This window comes from Oncorhynchus mykiss, chromosome 12 (assembly GCF_013265735.2).
Source record: "Oncorhynchus mykiss isolate Arlee chromosome 12, USDA_OmykA_1.1, whole genome shotgun sequence".
Lineage (NCBI taxonomy): Eukaryota > Metazoa > Chordata > Actinopteri > Salmoniformes > Salmonidae > Oncorhynchus > Oncorhynchus mykiss.
The window spans coordinates 98341320-98360120 of NC_048576.1; the positions used below are offsets into that span (position 1 = coordinate 98341320).

The 18801-nt window shown below is 44.5% G+C and overlaps 1 protein-coding gene across 4 annotated transcripts in view; it reads right to left on the reverse strand.

Moving 5' to 3' along the window:
* Positions 1 to 18801, reverse strand: part of LOC110485331 (periplakin) — a 47782-nt gene that overhangs the window by 8189 nt on the left and 20792 nt on the right. For 2 of the 4 annotated variants that reach the window (XM_036939452.1, XM_036939453.1), the window contains 13 exons: positions 18646 to 18771; positions 17497 to 17538; positions 16573 to 16734; positions 14787 to 14894; positions 14308 to 14403; positions 13471 to 13593; positions 11837 to 11983; positions 9500 to 9651; positions 7799 to 7902; positions 5271 to 5428; positions 4843 to 5021; positions 4333 to 4471; positions 3874 to 4067 (listed from right to left, as the gene is read on the reverse strand). In XM_036939452.1, coding sequence (XP_036795347.1) covers positions 3874 to 4067; positions 4333 to 4471; positions 4843 to 5021; positions 5271 to 5428; positions 7799 to 7902; positions 9500 to 9651; positions 11837 to 11983; positions 13471 to 13593; positions 14308 to 14403; positions 14787 to 14894; positions 16573 to 16734; positions 17497 to 17538; positions 18646 to 18771 — 1730 coding nt within the window. Of the gene's footprint in view, positions 1 to 3873; positions 4068 to 4332; positions 4472 to 4842; positions 5022 to 5270; positions 5429 to 7798; positions 7903 to 9499; positions 9652 to 11836; positions 11984 to 13470; positions 13594 to 13864; positions 13891 to 13937; positions 14140 to 14307; positions 14404 to 14786; positions 14895 to 16572; positions 16735 to 17496; positions 17539 to 18645; positions 18772 to 18801 lie in introns of those variants that run through there. The other 2 variants (XM_036939456.1, XM_036939454.1) reach the window with 2 other exon arrangements.

Genomic DNA, 18801 nt, shown 5'->3' on the forward strand with positions numbered 1-18801 from the left:
ATAACTACTGCTTACACAAAGTTTCTAATTCATATACTGTCTATAATGTCTAAACACACCATCCTATATAACTACTGTCTATACACACCATCCTATATAACTACTGTCTATACACACCATCCTACATAACTACTGTCTATACACACCATCCTACATAACTACTGTCTATACACACCATCCTATATAACTACTGTCTATACACACCATCCTATATAACTACTGTCTATACTGTCTAAACACACCATCCTATATATAACTACTGTCTATACTGTCTAAACGCACCATCCTATATATAATTACTGTCTATACTGTCTAAACACACCATCCTATATATAACTACTGTCTATACACACCATCCTATATAACTACTGTCTATACACACCATCCTATATAACTACTGTATATACACACCATCCTATATATGACTACTGTCTATACACACCATCCTATATAACTACTGTATATACACACCATCCTATATAACTACTGTCTATACACACCATCCTGTATAACTACTGTCTATACACACCATCCTATATAACTACTGTCTATACACACCATCCTATATAACTACTGTCTATACACACCATCCTATATAACTACTGTCTATACACACCATCCTATATAACTACTGTCTATACACACCATCCTATATAAATACTGTCTATACACACCATCCTAAATAACTACTGTCTATACACACCATCCTATATAACTACTGTCTATACACACAATCCTATATAACTACTGTCTATACACACCATCCTATATAACTACTGTATATACACACCATCCTATATAACTACTGTCTATACACACCAGCCTATATAACTACTGTCTATACACACCATCCTATATAACTACTGTCTATACACACCAGCCTATATAACTACTGCCTATACACACCAGCCTATATAACTACTGCCTATACACACCATCCTATATAACTACTGTCTATACACACCATCCTATTATAACTACTGTCTATACACACCATCATATATAACTACTGTCTATATACACCATCCTATATAACTACTGTATCTACACACCATCCTATATATAACTACTGTCTATACACACCATCCTCTTATAACTACTGTCTATACACACCATCCTATATAACTACTGTCTATACACACCATCCTATATAACTACTGTCTATACACACCATCCTATATAACTACTGTCTATACACACCATCCTATATAACTACTGTCTATACACACCATCCTTTATAACTACTGTCTATACACACCATCCTATATAACTACTGTCTATACACACCATCCTATTATAACTACTGTCTATACACACCATCCTATATAACTACTGTCTATACACATCATCCTATATAACTACTGTCTATAATGTCTATACACACCATCCTCTTATAACTACTGTCTATACACACCATCCTATTATAACTAATGTCTATATACACCATCCTATTATAACTACTGTCTATACACACCATCCTATATATAACTACTGTCTATACACACCATCCTCTTATAACTACTGTCTATACACACCATCCTATATAACTACTGTCTATACACACCATCCTATATAACTACTGTCTATACACACCATCCTATATAACTACTGTCTATACACACCATCCTATATAACTACTGTCTATACACACCATCCTATTTAACTACTGTCTATACACACCATCCTATATAAATACTGTCTATACACACCATCCTATATAACTACTGTCTATACACACCATCCTATATAACTACTGTCTATACACACCATCCTATATAACTACTGTCTATACACACCATCCTATATAACTACTGTCTATACACACCATCCTATATAACTACGGTCTATACACACCATCCTATATAACTACTGTCTATACACACCATCCTATATAACTACTGTCTATACACACCAGCCTATATAACTACTGTCTATACACACCAGCCTATATAACTACTGCCTATACACACCATCCTATATAACTACTGCCTATACACACCATCCTATATAACTACTGTCTATACACACCATCATATATAACTACTGTCTATACACACCATCCTATATAACTACTGTATCTACACACCATCCTATATATAACTACTGTCTATACACACCATCCTATATAACCACTGTCCATACTGTCTATACACACCATCCTATATAACTACTGTCTATACACACCATCCTTTATAACTACTGTCTATACACACCATCCTATATAACTAATGTCTATACACACCATCCTATTATAACTACTGTCTATACCCACCATCCTATATAACTACTGTCTATACACATCATCCTATATAACTACTGTCTATAATGTCTATACACACCATCCTCTTATAACTACTGTCTATACACATCATCCTATATAACTACTGTCTATAATGTCTATACACACCATCCTATTATAACTACTGTCTATATACACCATCCTATTATAACTACTGTCTATACACACCATCCTATATATAACTACTGTCTATACACACCATCCTCTTATAACTACTGTCTATACACACCATCCTATATAACTACTGTCTATACACACCATCCTCTTATAACTACTGTCTATACACACCATCCTATTATAACTACTGTCTATACACACCATCCTATTTAACTACTGTCTATACACACCATCCTATTATAACTACTGTCTATACACACCATCCTATATAACTACTGTCTATACACACCATCCTATTATAACTACTGTCTATACACACCATCCTATATATAACTACTGTCTATACACACCGTCCTCTTATAACTACTGTCTATACACACCATCCTATATAACTACTGTCTATACACACCATCCTATTATAACTACTGTCTATACACACCATCCTATTATAACTACAGTCTATACACACCATCCTATATAACTACTGTCTATACACACCATCCTATTATAACTACTGTCTATACACACCATCCTATATATAACTACTGTCTATACACACCGTCCTCTTATAACTACTGTCTATACACACCATCCTATATAACTACTGTCTATACACACCATCCTATTATAACTACTGTCTATACACACCATCCTATATTACTACTGTCTATACACACCATCCTCTTATAACTACTGTCTATACACACCATCCTATATAACTACTGTCTATACACACCATCCTATTATAACTACTGTCTATACACACCGTCCTATACACAGATGTTTCTATTCCAGAGCCTGACAGTCTTGTTCTAATATTTCTATATTCCTGTAATTTGTATTTTGTAGATTTACATGTATTGTTACAACTGCACTGTAGGAGCGCTGCACTGTAGGAACACTGCACTGTTGGAGAACTGCACTGTTGGAGCGCTGCACTGTAGGAGCACTGCACTGTAGGAGCGCTGCACTGTAGGAGCGCTGCACTGTAGGAACACTGCACTGTTGGAGAACTGCACTGTTGGAGCGCTGCACTGTTGGAGAACTGCACTGTAGGAGCACTGCACTGTAGGAGCGCTGCACTGTAGGAACGCTGCACTGTTGGAGAACTGCACTGTTGGAGCGCTGCACTGTAGGAGCACTGCACTGTTGGAGCGACGAACACAGACGTTTCACTACACCCAAGATAACATCCGCAACCAATAACAACCAATAGCAACCAATAGCAACCAATAACAACCAATAACAACCAATAACAACCAATAGCAACCAATAACAACCAATAGCAACCAATAGCAATCAATAACAACCAATAGCAACCAATAGCAACCAATAACAACCAATAACAACCAATAGCAACCAATAACAACCAATAGCAACCAATAACAACCAATAACAACCAATAACATTTGATTTGATCATTCATTTGAAGTCTCAGTTCTGTCAGTCCCGTTTACCTGGCGTCGATCTGCCTGTTGAGGTTGTCGTAGCGTTTGTTAAGCCTCCGGACCTCGCCCTCCTGCCTCTCGATGTCGGGGCAGTGCTCCTGCAGCTTGGTTGCCATGGTGTCACAGCTGCCTTTGGCCGCACGCAGGTTAGCCTCCGTCTCCGTCACCGCGGACCTCTTGGTCTTCAGCTCTGATGCAATATCCTGTCGGGAGAGGAAGTGGAGGTTGAATTGTGTGTTTGGGGGGGGGGGGGGGAGTTCTGCCCCAACCGGGACAAAGTTGAGATATGAGTGTGTAGCTCAGACCTTCCAGCTCATCATACATTTATACTGTATGTCATTAGTAAATATGCTTCGGTCTTTGGTATCTGTACTGATACAAAACATTTCCTTTGTGGAGAAGATCCATTTGGATCTAAACATGAATCCTGATGAGAATAAACGAGCGATCAGAGGGCAGGCATCTTACAGCCAGTTGACGCTGTGTCTTCTCCAGAGATGAGATGTCTGCTGGGGCGACTTCCTCCCTGACCAGCTTGTTCTCGTAGCTGGACAATAAAGATTTCCCGTTTTGAAGTGAGTTCTCCAGGCGGTTGGAATTCTGAAGCCTGTAAACAAACACATGATATGGGTTAAATTACATTAGATTAAAATGACATTTAAAATGTGTTTAAATAGTGTCATACAGGTTAGTCATCCTAGTAAAACAGGAAAACTCTCATTTTTTATTTATAACCTTTATTTAACTAGGCAAGTCAGTTAAGAACAAATTCTTATTTTCAATGACGGCCTAGGATCAGTGGGTTAACTGCCTGTTCAGGGGCAGAACAACAGATTTGTACCTTGTCAGCTCAGGGGTTTGAACTTGCAACCTTTCGGTTACTAGTCCAACGCTAACCACTAGGCTACCCTGCCGCACTGGTCCTGAGTTTTGTGTAACTACTACCATCTCTACTAACAGGTACAAAAAGCTACTCACTTGTCCTCGGAGCACTTGAGCAGCAGGTTGATCTTGTCGTATTTGTTGTTGGCCTCGTTCACCTTGCCGTTCAGCTGAGGGGCGCTGGCACATTTAGGGTTAGAGGTCAGGAACTTCTCAGCCTCCCTCACCTTGGACGACTTCTCCGGCTCGATCTTACGAACCACGGCCGCAATGTCCTGGTGGAAGAATATGGGATAAGCATAAAAAAAAAAAAGTGTACACTTCCTGGAACTAACTAATAGTACTTCCTCGATAAGCATAAAACAACTCTCTCAAGACTTTCTTTGGTAGGATTAAATGGGTTTGAAAACTGTATCGAAAGGATTCTAGTCTAAATAGGAGGACAGGAGAAGAGTAGGAGGAGGAAAAGCATCTCTACCGCTCTACACCCTCTGTGCAGAGAAAGGAGAAAAACGAGGAACTACCTTGACGTCCTGCAGACGGTCAGCGCTGTCCTGCAGCGGCCTGGTCTGCTCCAGAGGGGGGCGTACTCGAGAGTAGATGGCCTTCTCCTGTTTGTCCAGATCACTGGTCACCTTGTCCAGACCGGCCATCAGCTGGCGACACTGCTGCTCCTCCTTGTCTATAATATTCATCAGTCAATCAATCACCAAAATAACACACACAACAAATCATATACAACCAGACTCAACAATCACAACATCCATACACAATCAATCAATCACACACCAAAATAACACACACAACAAATCATATACAACCAGACTCAACAATCACAACATCCATACACAATCAATCAATCAATCACACACCAAAATAACACACACAACAAATCATATACAACCAGACTCAACAATCACAACATCCATACACAATCAATCAATCACACACCAAAATAACACACACAACAAATCATATACAACCAGACTCAACAATCACAACATCCATACACAATCAAATCACACACACACCAAAATAACATACACATAATCAGATACGACTACACACACACACACACACACACACACACACACACACACACACACACACACACACACAATATAGAATCAGACACTCATAACATAACATCACATTCACAAATCAGACAATCACACGGGCCTACAAATCATTACAAGCTGCAGCTCTAGTGATTAACTCCAGTAGTCACATGACATGGAAACCAACCAATCACACTGGCCTTACAAATCATTACAAGCTGCAGCTCTAGTGATTAACTCCAGTAGTCACATGACATGGAAACCAACCAATCCCATTTATTTATAAAGTGCTTTTTACAACAACAGGTGTCAGAAAGTCCTTATACAGAAACTCTGTAGCTGTAGAAGCACCGTGGCTAGGAACAACGTCCTAGAAAGGGTAGGAACCTAGGAAGAAACCTGGAGAGGAACCAGGCTCTGAGGGGTGGACCAGTCCTCTTTCTGGTTGTGCTGGGTAGAGAGGAACCAGGCTCTGAGGGATTGACCAGTCCTCTTTCTGGTTGTGCCGGGTAGAGAGGAACCAGGCTCTGAGGGGTTGACCAGTCCTCTCTGGTTGTGCCGGGTAGAGAGGAACCAGGCTCTGAGGGGTTGACCAGTCCTCTTTCAGGTTGTGCCGGGTAGAGAGGAACCAGGCTCTGAGGGGTGGACCAGTCTTCTTTCTGGTTGTGCTGGGTAGAGAGGAACCAGGCTCTGAGGGGTGGACCAGTCCTCTTTCTGGTTGTGCTGGGTAGAGAGGAACCAGGCTCTGAGGGGTGGACCAGTCCTCTTTCTGGTTGTGCTGGGTAGAGAGGAACCAGGCTCTGAGGGGTGGACCAGTCCTCTTTCTGGTTGTGCCGGGTAGAGAGGAACCAGGCTCTGAGGGGTGGACCAGTCCTCTTTCTGGTTGTGCTGGGTAGAGAGGAACCAGGCTCTGAGGGGTGGACCAGTCCTCTTTCTGGTTGTGCCGGGTGGTGATTATAAGGAGCATACGGCCATTAAGGCCAGATGGTTCTTCAAGATGTTCAGACGGTCATAGATGACCAACAGGGTGAGATAATAATCACAGTGTTTATAGATCAGGGCTCTCCAATAGGTGGATGGACATCTACCAGCAGCTCACAGCCCACCTATGAGTAGCTCACCATGTAGTTGGGCTCCTGAGTGGCGCAGCGATCTAAGGCACTGAATCTCAGTGCAAGAGGCGTTCACTACAGACCCTGGTTCTGAAATGTCAGAGCGGCAGAGACAGAAAGACTTTCCCCAATAACCTGGTCAATTAAATGTTAACTGTGAAGTTGGCTTACCTGACAGAACGATCATGATTATTTACATCAATTGGATGGTCATTGTTTTACAAACTCTGCCATGACGCGAGCTGCAGTCGTCCTGACAGAAACTCAAAAATCTAAAAGCGTTATGTTTAGGTCTGAAGGACAAGGTCTTCTGATGCGATTTAAGCACAGACGTGGACTCAGAACATTCAGTTGCTGTTTCTCTATGAACAGTTGTACTATTGAGAGTTAAAAACAGAGTCAAAACCAGGAGAAGAAGAAAAAAAATCTGGAAAATTCTAAGGACAATTTTGTGGGGCTGTCGTGTTGATGACCGTTTATGAACCATTATTTTACCAGGTATATTGATATCTTTTATACAGCGAGGAACCCGGGGAAGAGTTGCCGGGTAGAGGAGAAGAATGTTCCTATTTAAAAGCTATAAATATTTTTTTTTAAAGAGTTGTTTGCGACATGTTTCATTTTTTTTAAAGGAGCTCATGCTAGAAAAGTCTGGAGACGCCTGTTATAGAGGGTAGCAACAGGTCTGGAGACCCCTGTTATAGAGGGTAGCAACAGGTCTGGAGACGCCTGTTATAGAGGGTAGCAACAGGTCTGGAGACGCCTGTTATAGAGGGTAGCACCTCAGAAGTTAAATGTCAGTTGGCTTTCCATAGCCGAACATTCAGAGATTGAGACATGGACATAACATGACATGACATACCATGACATGACAGTACCTACCAGAGCCAGCGGAGCCGTCTTTCTTCAGTTCCTCCAGGCGTTTGACCAGGGTGGTCTTACTGCCAGAAACCTTCATCTTAATACCCTTCTGCTGGCCGGCCAGACTGGAAACACACAACAGACCCCGTTACACAATGTACAAGTACACCGTCTCGGGAAACAACAGACCCTGTTACACAGTGTACAAGTATACCGTCTCAAGAAACAACAGACCCTGTTACACAGTGTACAAGTACACCGTCTCAGGAAACAACAGACCCTGTTACACAGTGTACAAGTACACCGTCCCGGGAAACAACAGACCCTGTTACACAGTGTACAAGTATACCGTCTCAAGAAACAACAGACCCTGTTACACAGTGTACAAGTACACCGTCCCGGGAAACAACAGACCCTGTTACACAGTGTACAAGTATACCGTCTCAAGAAACAACAGACCCTGTTACACAGTGTACAAGTACACCGTCCCGGGAAACAACAGACCCTGTTACACAGTGTACAAGTACACCGTCTCAGGAAACAACAGACCCTGTTACACAGTGTACAAGTACAACGTCTCAAGAAACAACAGACCCTGTTACACAGTGTACAAGTACAACGTCTCAAGAAACAACAGACCCTGTTACACAGTGTACAAGTACAACGTCTCAAGAAACAACAGACCCTGTTACACAGTGTACAAGTACACCGTCTCAGGAAACAACAGACCCTGTTACACAGTGTACAAGTATACCGTCTCAAGAAACAACAGACCCTGTTACACAGTGTACAAGTACACCGTCCCGGGAAACAACAGACCCTGTTACACAGTGTACAAGTACACCGTCTCAGGAAACAACAGACCCTGTTACACAGTGTACAAGTACACCGTCTCGGGAAACAACAGACCCTGTTACACAGTGTACAAGTACACCGTCCCGGGAAACAACAGACCCTGTTACACAGTGTACAAGTACACCGTCTCAGGAAACAACAGACCCTGTTACACAGTGTACAAGTACACCGTCTCGGGAAACAACAGACCCTGTTACACAGTGTACAAGTACACCGTCCCGGGAAACAACAGACCCTGTTACAGTGTACACCGTCCCGGGAAACAACAGACCCTGTTACACAGTGTACGAGTACACCGTCTCAGGAAACAACAGACCCTGTTACACAGTGTACAAGTATACCGTCTCAAGAAACAACAGACCCTGTTACACAGTGTACAAGTACACCGTCCCGGGAAACAACAGACCCTGTTACACAGTGTACAAGTACACCGTCTCAGGAAACAACAGACCCTGTTACACAGTGTACAAGTACACCGTCTCGGGAAACAACAGACCCTGTTACACAGTGTACAAGTACACCGTCCCGGGAAACAACAGACCCTGTTACACAGTGTACACCGTCCCGGGAAACAACAGACCCTGTTACACAGTGTACGAGTACACCGTCTCGGGAAACAACAGACCCTGTTACACAGTGTACAAGTACATTGTCTCGGGAAACAGACCCTGTTACACAGTGTACAAGTACACCGTTACACAATCACAGGCACACAGTAGACAGACACATGCACCCCATAACACACACACACCTCTCCACCCTAACCCCATAACACACACACACACCTCTCCACCCTACCCCCGTAACAAACACACACACACACACACACACACCTCTCCACCCTACCCCCGTAACAAACACACTTACCTGTTGGAGACGGCGACAGACTCTGGGTCTGTGGGGGGGACCATGAAGCAGGCCCCCGGAGCCGTCAGTTTATGCCCGGCCGCGTCCTTCACCTCCCACTTGGGCCCCTTGTTACTCAGGAGGGTGTACCTCTCTCCACGCAGGATCTGACCCTGGGATGGACAACCACAACATCACACAGAGTTTCACTCACTGAACCACTTTGGATAAGGCCCTTAGCTCTTCCTGACCACATGACCTGACCACATGACCTACATGACCTGACCACATGACCTGACCACATGACCTGACCACATAACCTACATAACCTGACCACATGACCTACATGACCTGACCACATGACCTACATGACCTGACCACGTGACCTGACCACATGACCTGACCACATGTCCTGACCACATGTCATGACCACATGACCTGACCACATGACCTGACCACATGACCTGACCACATGACCTACATAACCTGACCACACAACCTGACCACACAACCTGACCACATGACCTGACCACATGACCTGACCACATGACCTGACCACATGTCCTGACCACATGTCATGACCACATGTCCTGACCACATGACCTGACCACATGACCTGACCACATGACCTGACCACACAACCTGACCACACAACCTGACCACATGACCTACACAACCTGACCACATGACCTACATAACCTGACCACATAACCTGACCACACAACCTGACCACATAACCTGACCACATAACCTGACCACACAACCTGACCACATAACCTGACCACACAACCTGACCACATGACCTGACCACATGACCTGACCACACAACCTGACCACATAACCACATAACCTGACCACATAACCTGACCACATGACCTGACCACACAACCTGACCACATAACCTGACCACATGACCTGACCACACAACCTGACCACATAACCTGACCACATGACCTGACCACACAACCTGACCACACAACCTGACCACATAACCACATAACCTGACCACATAACCTGACCACATGACATAACCACATGACCTGACCACATAACCTGACCACATGACCTAACCACATGACCTGACCACATGACCTACATAACCTGACCACATGACCTACATAACCTGACCACATAACCTGACCACACGTCCTGACCACATGACCTGACCACATAACCACATGTCATGACCACATGACCTGACCACACAACCTGACCACACAACCTGACCACATGACCTGACCACATGACCTGACCACATGACCTGACCACATGACCTGACCACATGACCTACATAACCTGACCAGGGAACCACTAGGCCCTAGTTAGTAAATTAGAGTTCACTGTTTTCACCAGTCATATGGGGGGAAACATCATAACACAACACTGTGTTTCCCCTCACCGTTTGATCCTGTTCCTAAATCTTAAGAGCTCTCTCGACTGCGCCACACACACCCCCTCCTCTCCAGCTCTCCAAATCCACTCCTAAATCCCCCCCAGCCTGTGGCTGATCCCCTGAAGGCTTAAATAAGATGCAGAGAGCAGAGGCCTCTTAAAGGATTTAAATACATTACAACACAACACAGCATTCAGGGGACTAGAATGAAAGGAGTGAGAGTGAAGGAGGATGAGAGGAGGAGGAACCAGGGGAGAGAGGAGAAGATGTGGTGCAGTCAGATCGTGCTTAGTCATGATAACAGAAAAACACACCGCACATAGAGATTAGAGAATCACTGGAGACAGAAAAGGAGAGAGAGACAGGGGGGGGGAAAGATGAAGAGAGACGGGGAAGAAGGAGAGAGGGGGAATAAGGAGAGAGAGGGGTAGAAGGGAGAGATAGTGAGGAAGGAGAGAGGGGGTAGAAGGAGAGAGAGGGGTAGTAGGAGAGAGAGGGGAAGAAGGAGAGAGAGGGGTAGAAGGGAGAGATAGTGAGGAAGGAGAGAGGGGGGAAAGGAGGAGAGAGGGGTAGAAGGGAGGGATCGTGAGGAAGGAGAGAGAGGGGTAGTAGGAGAGAGAGGGGAAGAAGGAGAGAGAGGGGTAGAAGGGAGAGATAGTGAGGAAGGAGAGAAGGGGGAAAGGAGGAGAGAAGGGGAGGAGACAAAAGAAGAGAGAAAAGCTAGAATGATTGTCATGAAGAAGCGTGTGTGTGGAGGAGCATCAGTCTGAAACTAGAGTAGGGTGGACAAGGTATCAGTCTGAAACTAGAGTAGGGTGGTGGCATATCCAGGTTTACCTCGTCAGTGTCTCTCACACACAGGGTGAGGTAAAGTAGTGGAGGTGTCCAGGTGTAAAGGTTTACCTCATCAGTGTCACACACAGGGTGAGGTAAAGTAGTGGAGGTGTCCAGGTGTAAAGGTTTACCTCGTCAGTGTCGAACTCACACAGCGCCTCGACGGGGAGCAGCTTCTGAGGGGTGTTCCTGCGGAACTGGAGGGGGAGAACCTGTAGACTGCGCTTCTCCAGAGCCTTCACACGCTCATCAAAGTGGTCCATGGCCTTCGCCTGGTCCTGCACCACACACACAATTTTTTTTAAAGAGCATTTTGGATTTATAGTTCTAAGGCTAAATCATTTGGCAAAATGTAAATGTTCTTGATTGAGTTAGGAGTTTAGAAACCAGCCTGATAAGCAGACAACTGACAGACCAAAGAATTGTCTCTGCTTTATCCAACAGCTTGTCATTGTTTGACTGAAGCAGACACAGATCTGTCCCCCAGACCTGTAGTAAACTACGGTAGTGTAGAACCCACTGTTAGTAAACTACGGTAGTGTAAAGCCCACTGCTAGTAAACTACGGTAGTGTAAAGCCCACTCTCAGTAAACTACGGTAGTGTAAAGCCCACTCTCAGTAAACTACGGTAGTGTAAAGCCCACTCTCAGTAAACTACGGTAGTGTAAAGCCCACTCTCAGTAAACTACGGTAGTGTAAAGCCCACTCTCAGTAAACTATGGTAGTGTAAAGCCCACTCTCAGTAAACTACGGTAGTGTAAAGCCCACTCTCAGTAAACTACGGTAGTGTAAAGCCCACTGCTAGTAAACTACGGTAGTGTAAAGCCCACTGCTAGTAAACTACGGTAGTGTAAAGCCCACTCTCAGTAAACTACGGTAGTGTAAAGCCCACTCTCAGTAAACTACGGTAGTGTAAAGCCCACTGCTAGTAAACTACGGTAGTGTAAAGCCCACTCTCAGTAAACTACGGTAGTGTAAAGCCCACTCTCAGTAAACTATGGTAGTGTAAAGCCCACTCTCAGTAAACGACGGTAGTATAAAGACCACTCTCAGTAAACTACGGTAGTGTAAAGCCCACTCTCAGTAAACTACGGTAGTGTAAAGCCCACTCTCAGTAAACGACGGTAGTGTAAAGACCACTGCTAGTAAACTACGGTAGTGTAAAGCCCACTCTCAGTAAACTACGGTAGTGTAAAGCCCACTCTCAGTAAACTACGGTAGTGTAAAGACCACTCTCAGTAAACTACGGTAGTGTAAAGCCCACTCTCAGTAAACTACGGTAGTGTAAAGCCCACTCTCAGTAAACGACGGTAGTATAAAGACCACTCTCAGTAAACTACGGTAGTGTAAAGCCCACTCTCAGTAAACTACGGTAGTGTAAAGCCCACTCTCAGTAAACGACGGTAGTGTAAAGACCACTGCTAGTAAACTACGGTAGTGTAAAGCCCACTCTCAGTAAACTACGGTAGTGTAAAGCCCACTCTCAGTAAACTACGGTAGTGTAAAGACCACTCTCAGTAAACTACGGTAGTGTAAAGCCCACTCTCAGTAAACTACGGTAGTGTAAAGCCCACTCTCAGTAAACTACGGTAGTGTAAAGCCCACTCTCAGTAAACTACAGTAGTGTAAAGCCCACTCTCAGTAAACTACGGTAGTGTAAAGCCCACTCTCAGTAAACTACAGTAGTGTAAAGCCCACTCTCAGTAAACTACGGTAGTGTAAAGCCCACTGCTAGTAAAACACTGTAGTTGTAAAGCCCACTCACGTCCAGGTCTCTGATGAGGCTCTCCATCTGGTACATGTCCTTGAACTCTGGTTTGTACTTCTGGTCCACCTCTTTGTCCATTCTCTTCAGAAGGTCCTGGGTGTCCCGGGCCTCTTTGTGGAACTGGAGAGAAAACAGACACCGGCAGGAAAAACACTGAGGTAACAACATCACCGAAAGCAGCTACGGTTTATTTACACGAAGTTCGACCGGCAGCCAGTCGGTCTCTGCCTGAACCAACTCTGTTTACGTACCACGACAAGTCTGTAACTCAGAAGCTGTTGCTTTGCACAACACATGCTGGTACACAAGCCTGTCAACATCTAATGACCCTGTTCAAACATTCAGGATATCTTCAACTGATGCTTTCTGAATACTTGTTGCTGTGACTCACCTTGTGGTATTCGTCCATGTGTTTCAGGTGGTATCAGGGTTAAGGTCAGGTCAGGTTATAGTATACTAATCACCTTGTGGTATTCGTCCATGTGTTTCAGGTGGTATCAGGGTTAAGGTCAGGTCAGGTCAGGGTATAGTATACTAATCACCTTGTGGTATTCGTCCATGTGTTTCAGGTGGTATCAGGGTTAAGGTCAGGTCAGGTTATAGTATACTAATCACCTTGTGGTATTCGTCCATGTGTTTCAGGTGGTATCAGGGTTAAGGTCAGGGTATAGTATACTAATCACCTTGTGGTATTCGTCCATGTGTTTCAGGTGGTATCAGGGTTAAGGTCAGGTCAGGTCAGGGTATAGTATACTAATCACCTTGTGGTATTCGTCCATGTGTTTCAGGTGGTATCAGGGTTAAGGTCAGGTCAGGTTATAGTATACTAATCACCTTGTGGTATTCGTCCATGTGTTTCAGGTGGTTCTCCTCACAGATGAGCAGGTTCAGGTACTCCTTCCAGTCTGCATGCACAGCCTCCATATGAGCCTGACAGGTGGAGTCGAGTTCCGTTACATCACTGTCTGTTTGCTGCTTTTCATTCACATTCATTTTTGAGGATTTTAATCACAGTAGGGGTGAATCCTAACTTCCACTAAAATAGTCTGATTTGACCTTAGTCTCCCATTGACATCAATGCATGACTTAAGTCAACATTGACTAAAGTGGAAGTTAGGATTCGCCCCAATAGTAGAATGATAGAGGATAAATGAAGTGTACCTCAATGACATTCATCCCAGGATGGTCAGTAGAGATGTGTGTGTGTGTGTGTGTGTGTACCTCATTCATCCCAGGATGGTCAGTGGAGATGTGTGTGTGTGTGTGTGTGTATATATGTGTGTGTGTGTGTGTGTGTATGTGTATGTGTGTACCTCAATAACATTCTTGCCAGGATGGTTGGCAGCGATGAGTTTATCTCCATCATCATTCAGCTTGGTGACAGTGGCCTCCTTGGACTCCAGACACTTACTGATGAAGTTCTGGTGGGAGATTTAAAAGAGATACAAGTCTCTCTTTATGTTCCAACACACGTACATGTAGGATCAGGTGTCACGTAACATGTAGGATCAGGTGTCACGTAACATGTAGGATCAGGTGTCAGATAACATGCAGGATCAGGTGTCAGATAACATGTAGGATCAGGTGTCAGATAACATGCAGGATCAGGTGTCACGTAACATGTAGGATCAGGTGTCAGATAACATGTAGGATCAGGTGTCAGATAACATGTAGGATCAGGTGTCAGATAACATGCAGGATCAGGTGTCAGATAACATGCAGGATCAGGTGTCAGATAACATGCAGGATCAGGTGTCATATAATATGAAGGATCTGGTGTCAGATAACATGTAGGATCAGGTGTCAGATAACATGTAGGATCAGGTGTCAGATAACATGCAGGATCAGGTGTCAGATAACATGCAGGATCAGGTGTCAGATAACATGTAGGATCAGGTGTCAGATAACATGCAGGATCAGGTGTCACGTAACATGTAGGATCAGGTGTCAGATAACATGTAGGATCAGGTGTCAGATAACATGCAGGATCAGGTGTCACGTAACATGTAGGATCAGGTGTCAGATAACATGTAGGATCAGGTGTCAGATAACATGCAGGATCAGGTGTCACGTAACATGTAGGATCAGGTGTCAGATAACATGTAGGATCAGGTGTCAGATAACATGCAGGATCAGGTGTCAGATAACATGTAGGATCAGGTGTCAGATAACATGCAGGATCAGGTGTCAGATAACATGCAGGATCAGGTGTCACGTAACATGTAGGATCAGGTGTCAGATAACATGTAGGATCAGGTGTCAGATAACATGAAGGATTTGGTGTCAGATAACATGTAGGATCAGGTGTCAGATAACATGTAGGATCAGGTGTCAGATAACATGCAGGATCAGGTGTCAGATAACATGCAGGATCAGGTGTCAGATAACATGCAGGATCAGGTGTCAGATAACATGTAGGATCAGGTGTCAGATAACATGCAGGATCAGGTGTCACGTAACATGTAGGATCAGGTGTCAGATAACACGTAGGATCAGGTGTCAGATAACATGCAGGATCAGGTGTCACGTAACATGTAAGATCAGGTGTCAGATAACATGTAGGATCAGGTGTCAGATAACATGCAGGATCAGGTGTCACGTAACATGTAGGATCAGGTGTCACGTAACATGTAGGATCAGGTGTCAGATAACATGTAGGATCAGGTGTCAGATAACATGCAGGATCAGGTGTCAGATAACATGTAGGATCAGGTGTCAGATAACATGCAGGATCAGGTGTCACGTAACATGTAGGATCAGGTGTCAGATAACATGTAGGATCAGGTGTCAGATAACATGTAGGATCAGGTGTTAGATAACACGCAGGATCAGATGTCAGATAACACGCAGGATCAGGTGTCAGATAACACACAGGATCAGGTGTCAGATAACATGCAGGATCAGGTGTCAGATAACATGTAGGATCAGGTGTCAGATAACATGTAGGATCAGGTGTCAGATAACATGTAGGATCAGGTGTCAGATAACATGCAGGATCAGGTGTCAGATAACATGTAGGATCAGGTGTCAGATATCACCCTGAATATATTACTCTGTCAGTGCAGATGAAGGAGTGTGTGTGTGTGTGTCCCTCTCTACCTCATACTGTCTGTGACGTGCAGGGTAGTCCAGGTTAGTATCGCTCCAGTCATAGTTGATCCTCTCCCCTGCCTGCTGGTCCATCCAGTACAGCTCATTAGTGCAGCGCTGCATGTAGTCGCGCAGGCTCAACAGGTGGCGCTGTCGAGCACTGGAACTGGCCTGGGGAGGGAGAGGAGAGATAGTTACTATAGACTGGAACTGGCCTGGGGAGAGATAGTTACTATAGACTGGAACTGGCCTGGGGAGAGATAGTTACTATAGACTGGAACTGGCCTGGGGAGAGAGAGGAGAGATAGCTACTATAGACTGGAACAGGTCTGGGGAGAGAGAGGAGAGATAGTTAATATAGACTGGAACAGGTCTGGGGAGGGAGAGGAGAGATAGTTACTATAGACTGGAACTGGCCTGGGGAGGGAGAGGAGAGATAGTTACTATAGACTGGAACTGGTCTGGGGAGAGATAGTTACTATAGACTGGAACTGGCCTGGGGAGAGATAGTTACTATAGACTGGAACTGGCCTGGGGAGAGAGAGGAGAGATAGCTACTATAGACCTACACACTGGTACACATATTCTGGGAGAGGGGAACGTGTGATGGTGAATGAAACACACACACCACACACACACACACACACACACACACACACACACACACGCACACACACACGCACACACGCACACACGCACACACACACACACACCATCCTGGGATGAATGTTATTGAGGTACACACTGAACAAAGGAAGGGAAGAACAGCCAGGGTGTACGTGGATAAAACACTTTGTACACACAGACACAGGTACACATAGCATGGTACTGCAGGTGTAGAACTCACATAGAGCTACTGTACATGCATACACACTCCTCAAGCTCTCCCTGAGTCCATGCTTCAGATGAAGTCATTATTAAAGTCAATCTTACCAGGAGCTTGTTGTACTTCAGCTGGAGGGCACTGGCAGAGTCCTAGAGAGAGAAAGAGAGAGAAAGAGAGAGAGAGAGAAAGAGAGAGAGAGAGAAAGAGAGAGAGAACGAGAGGAGACAGAGAAAGAGAGGAGACAAAGATAGAGAGAGAGAACGAGAGGAGACAGAGAGAACGAGAGGAGACAAAGAGAGAGAACGAGAGGAGACAAAGAGAGAGAACGAGAGGAGACAGAGAGAGAGAACGAGAGGAGACAGAGAGAGAGAGAGCGAGAGAGAGAGAGAGAGAGAGAGAGAGAATGAGAGGAGACAGAGAGAGTGTGTGAGAGAGAGCAGAAAGGAGAGAGCGTGAGAGGAGAGAGCAGAAAGGAGAGAGAGTGAGAGGAGAGAGGGAGAGAGAAGTAAAGAGCATATTACTGCATGGACCTTTCTGTGTGAGCTCCTCCCTGTCAGGCATTTGAAATTATATTGAGCTCGTCCGGGGAAACAAATCCTCACTAACATACGTCATGTCTATGCGGCATTGAACGACAGGAGATGGTGTGGAGAAGTCAGAAATTACGATTGGAGATTCTTGTCTTTACACACTGTAATAATTCTGTGTACACGTGGGTATTTTAGCAAAACCTCAAAATGTAAAAACAGTCTTCGTTTTTTCAAATGCAACAGTTTCTAACTGAAGTGGGCTTGGAGTTGACCTGCGTGGCTGTTAGTCCTACCATGTTTTCGCTGTCTGAAACGCCTGCTTATTTAATAAACAACGTTATTGAAGGTCCCTCTGGAGCAGAGACTCAACTAAATAACTACATTTGAATGTGATGTTTTGTGAGTAATGAGTCATTGTTGACAATCATTCAGTACAATATATGTCTGTTTTCTGAGTAATGAGTCATTGTTGACAATCATTCAGTACAATATATGTCTGTTTTCTGAGTAATGAGTCATTGTTGACAATCATTCAGTACAATATATGTCTGTTTGTTTTCTCATAACTGGAACTTTCAGAGTGGTTGTTGTTGTTGTTGTTGTTGTCGTCAGGTATGTGGGCTATTTAAATAAAGCCACGGTTACCTTCCTGGATAGGAGACTAGTAAATGACTGAGTATAAAACACGACGTGTCAGGTAGTTTCTACGCTGGCTGTTAGTCCTACCTTGTCGTCGCTGGCTGAGATGTGAGGGGCCAGGGCCTCCACCTCACTGTGAAAGATGTTGTGTTCCTCCACCTCGTTCTCTATGGTGGGCAGGTCCTGACCAAAACCCTTGTTGCTCAGGTTGCCCTGGTCGGAAGAAGAAAGACATGACGTTTA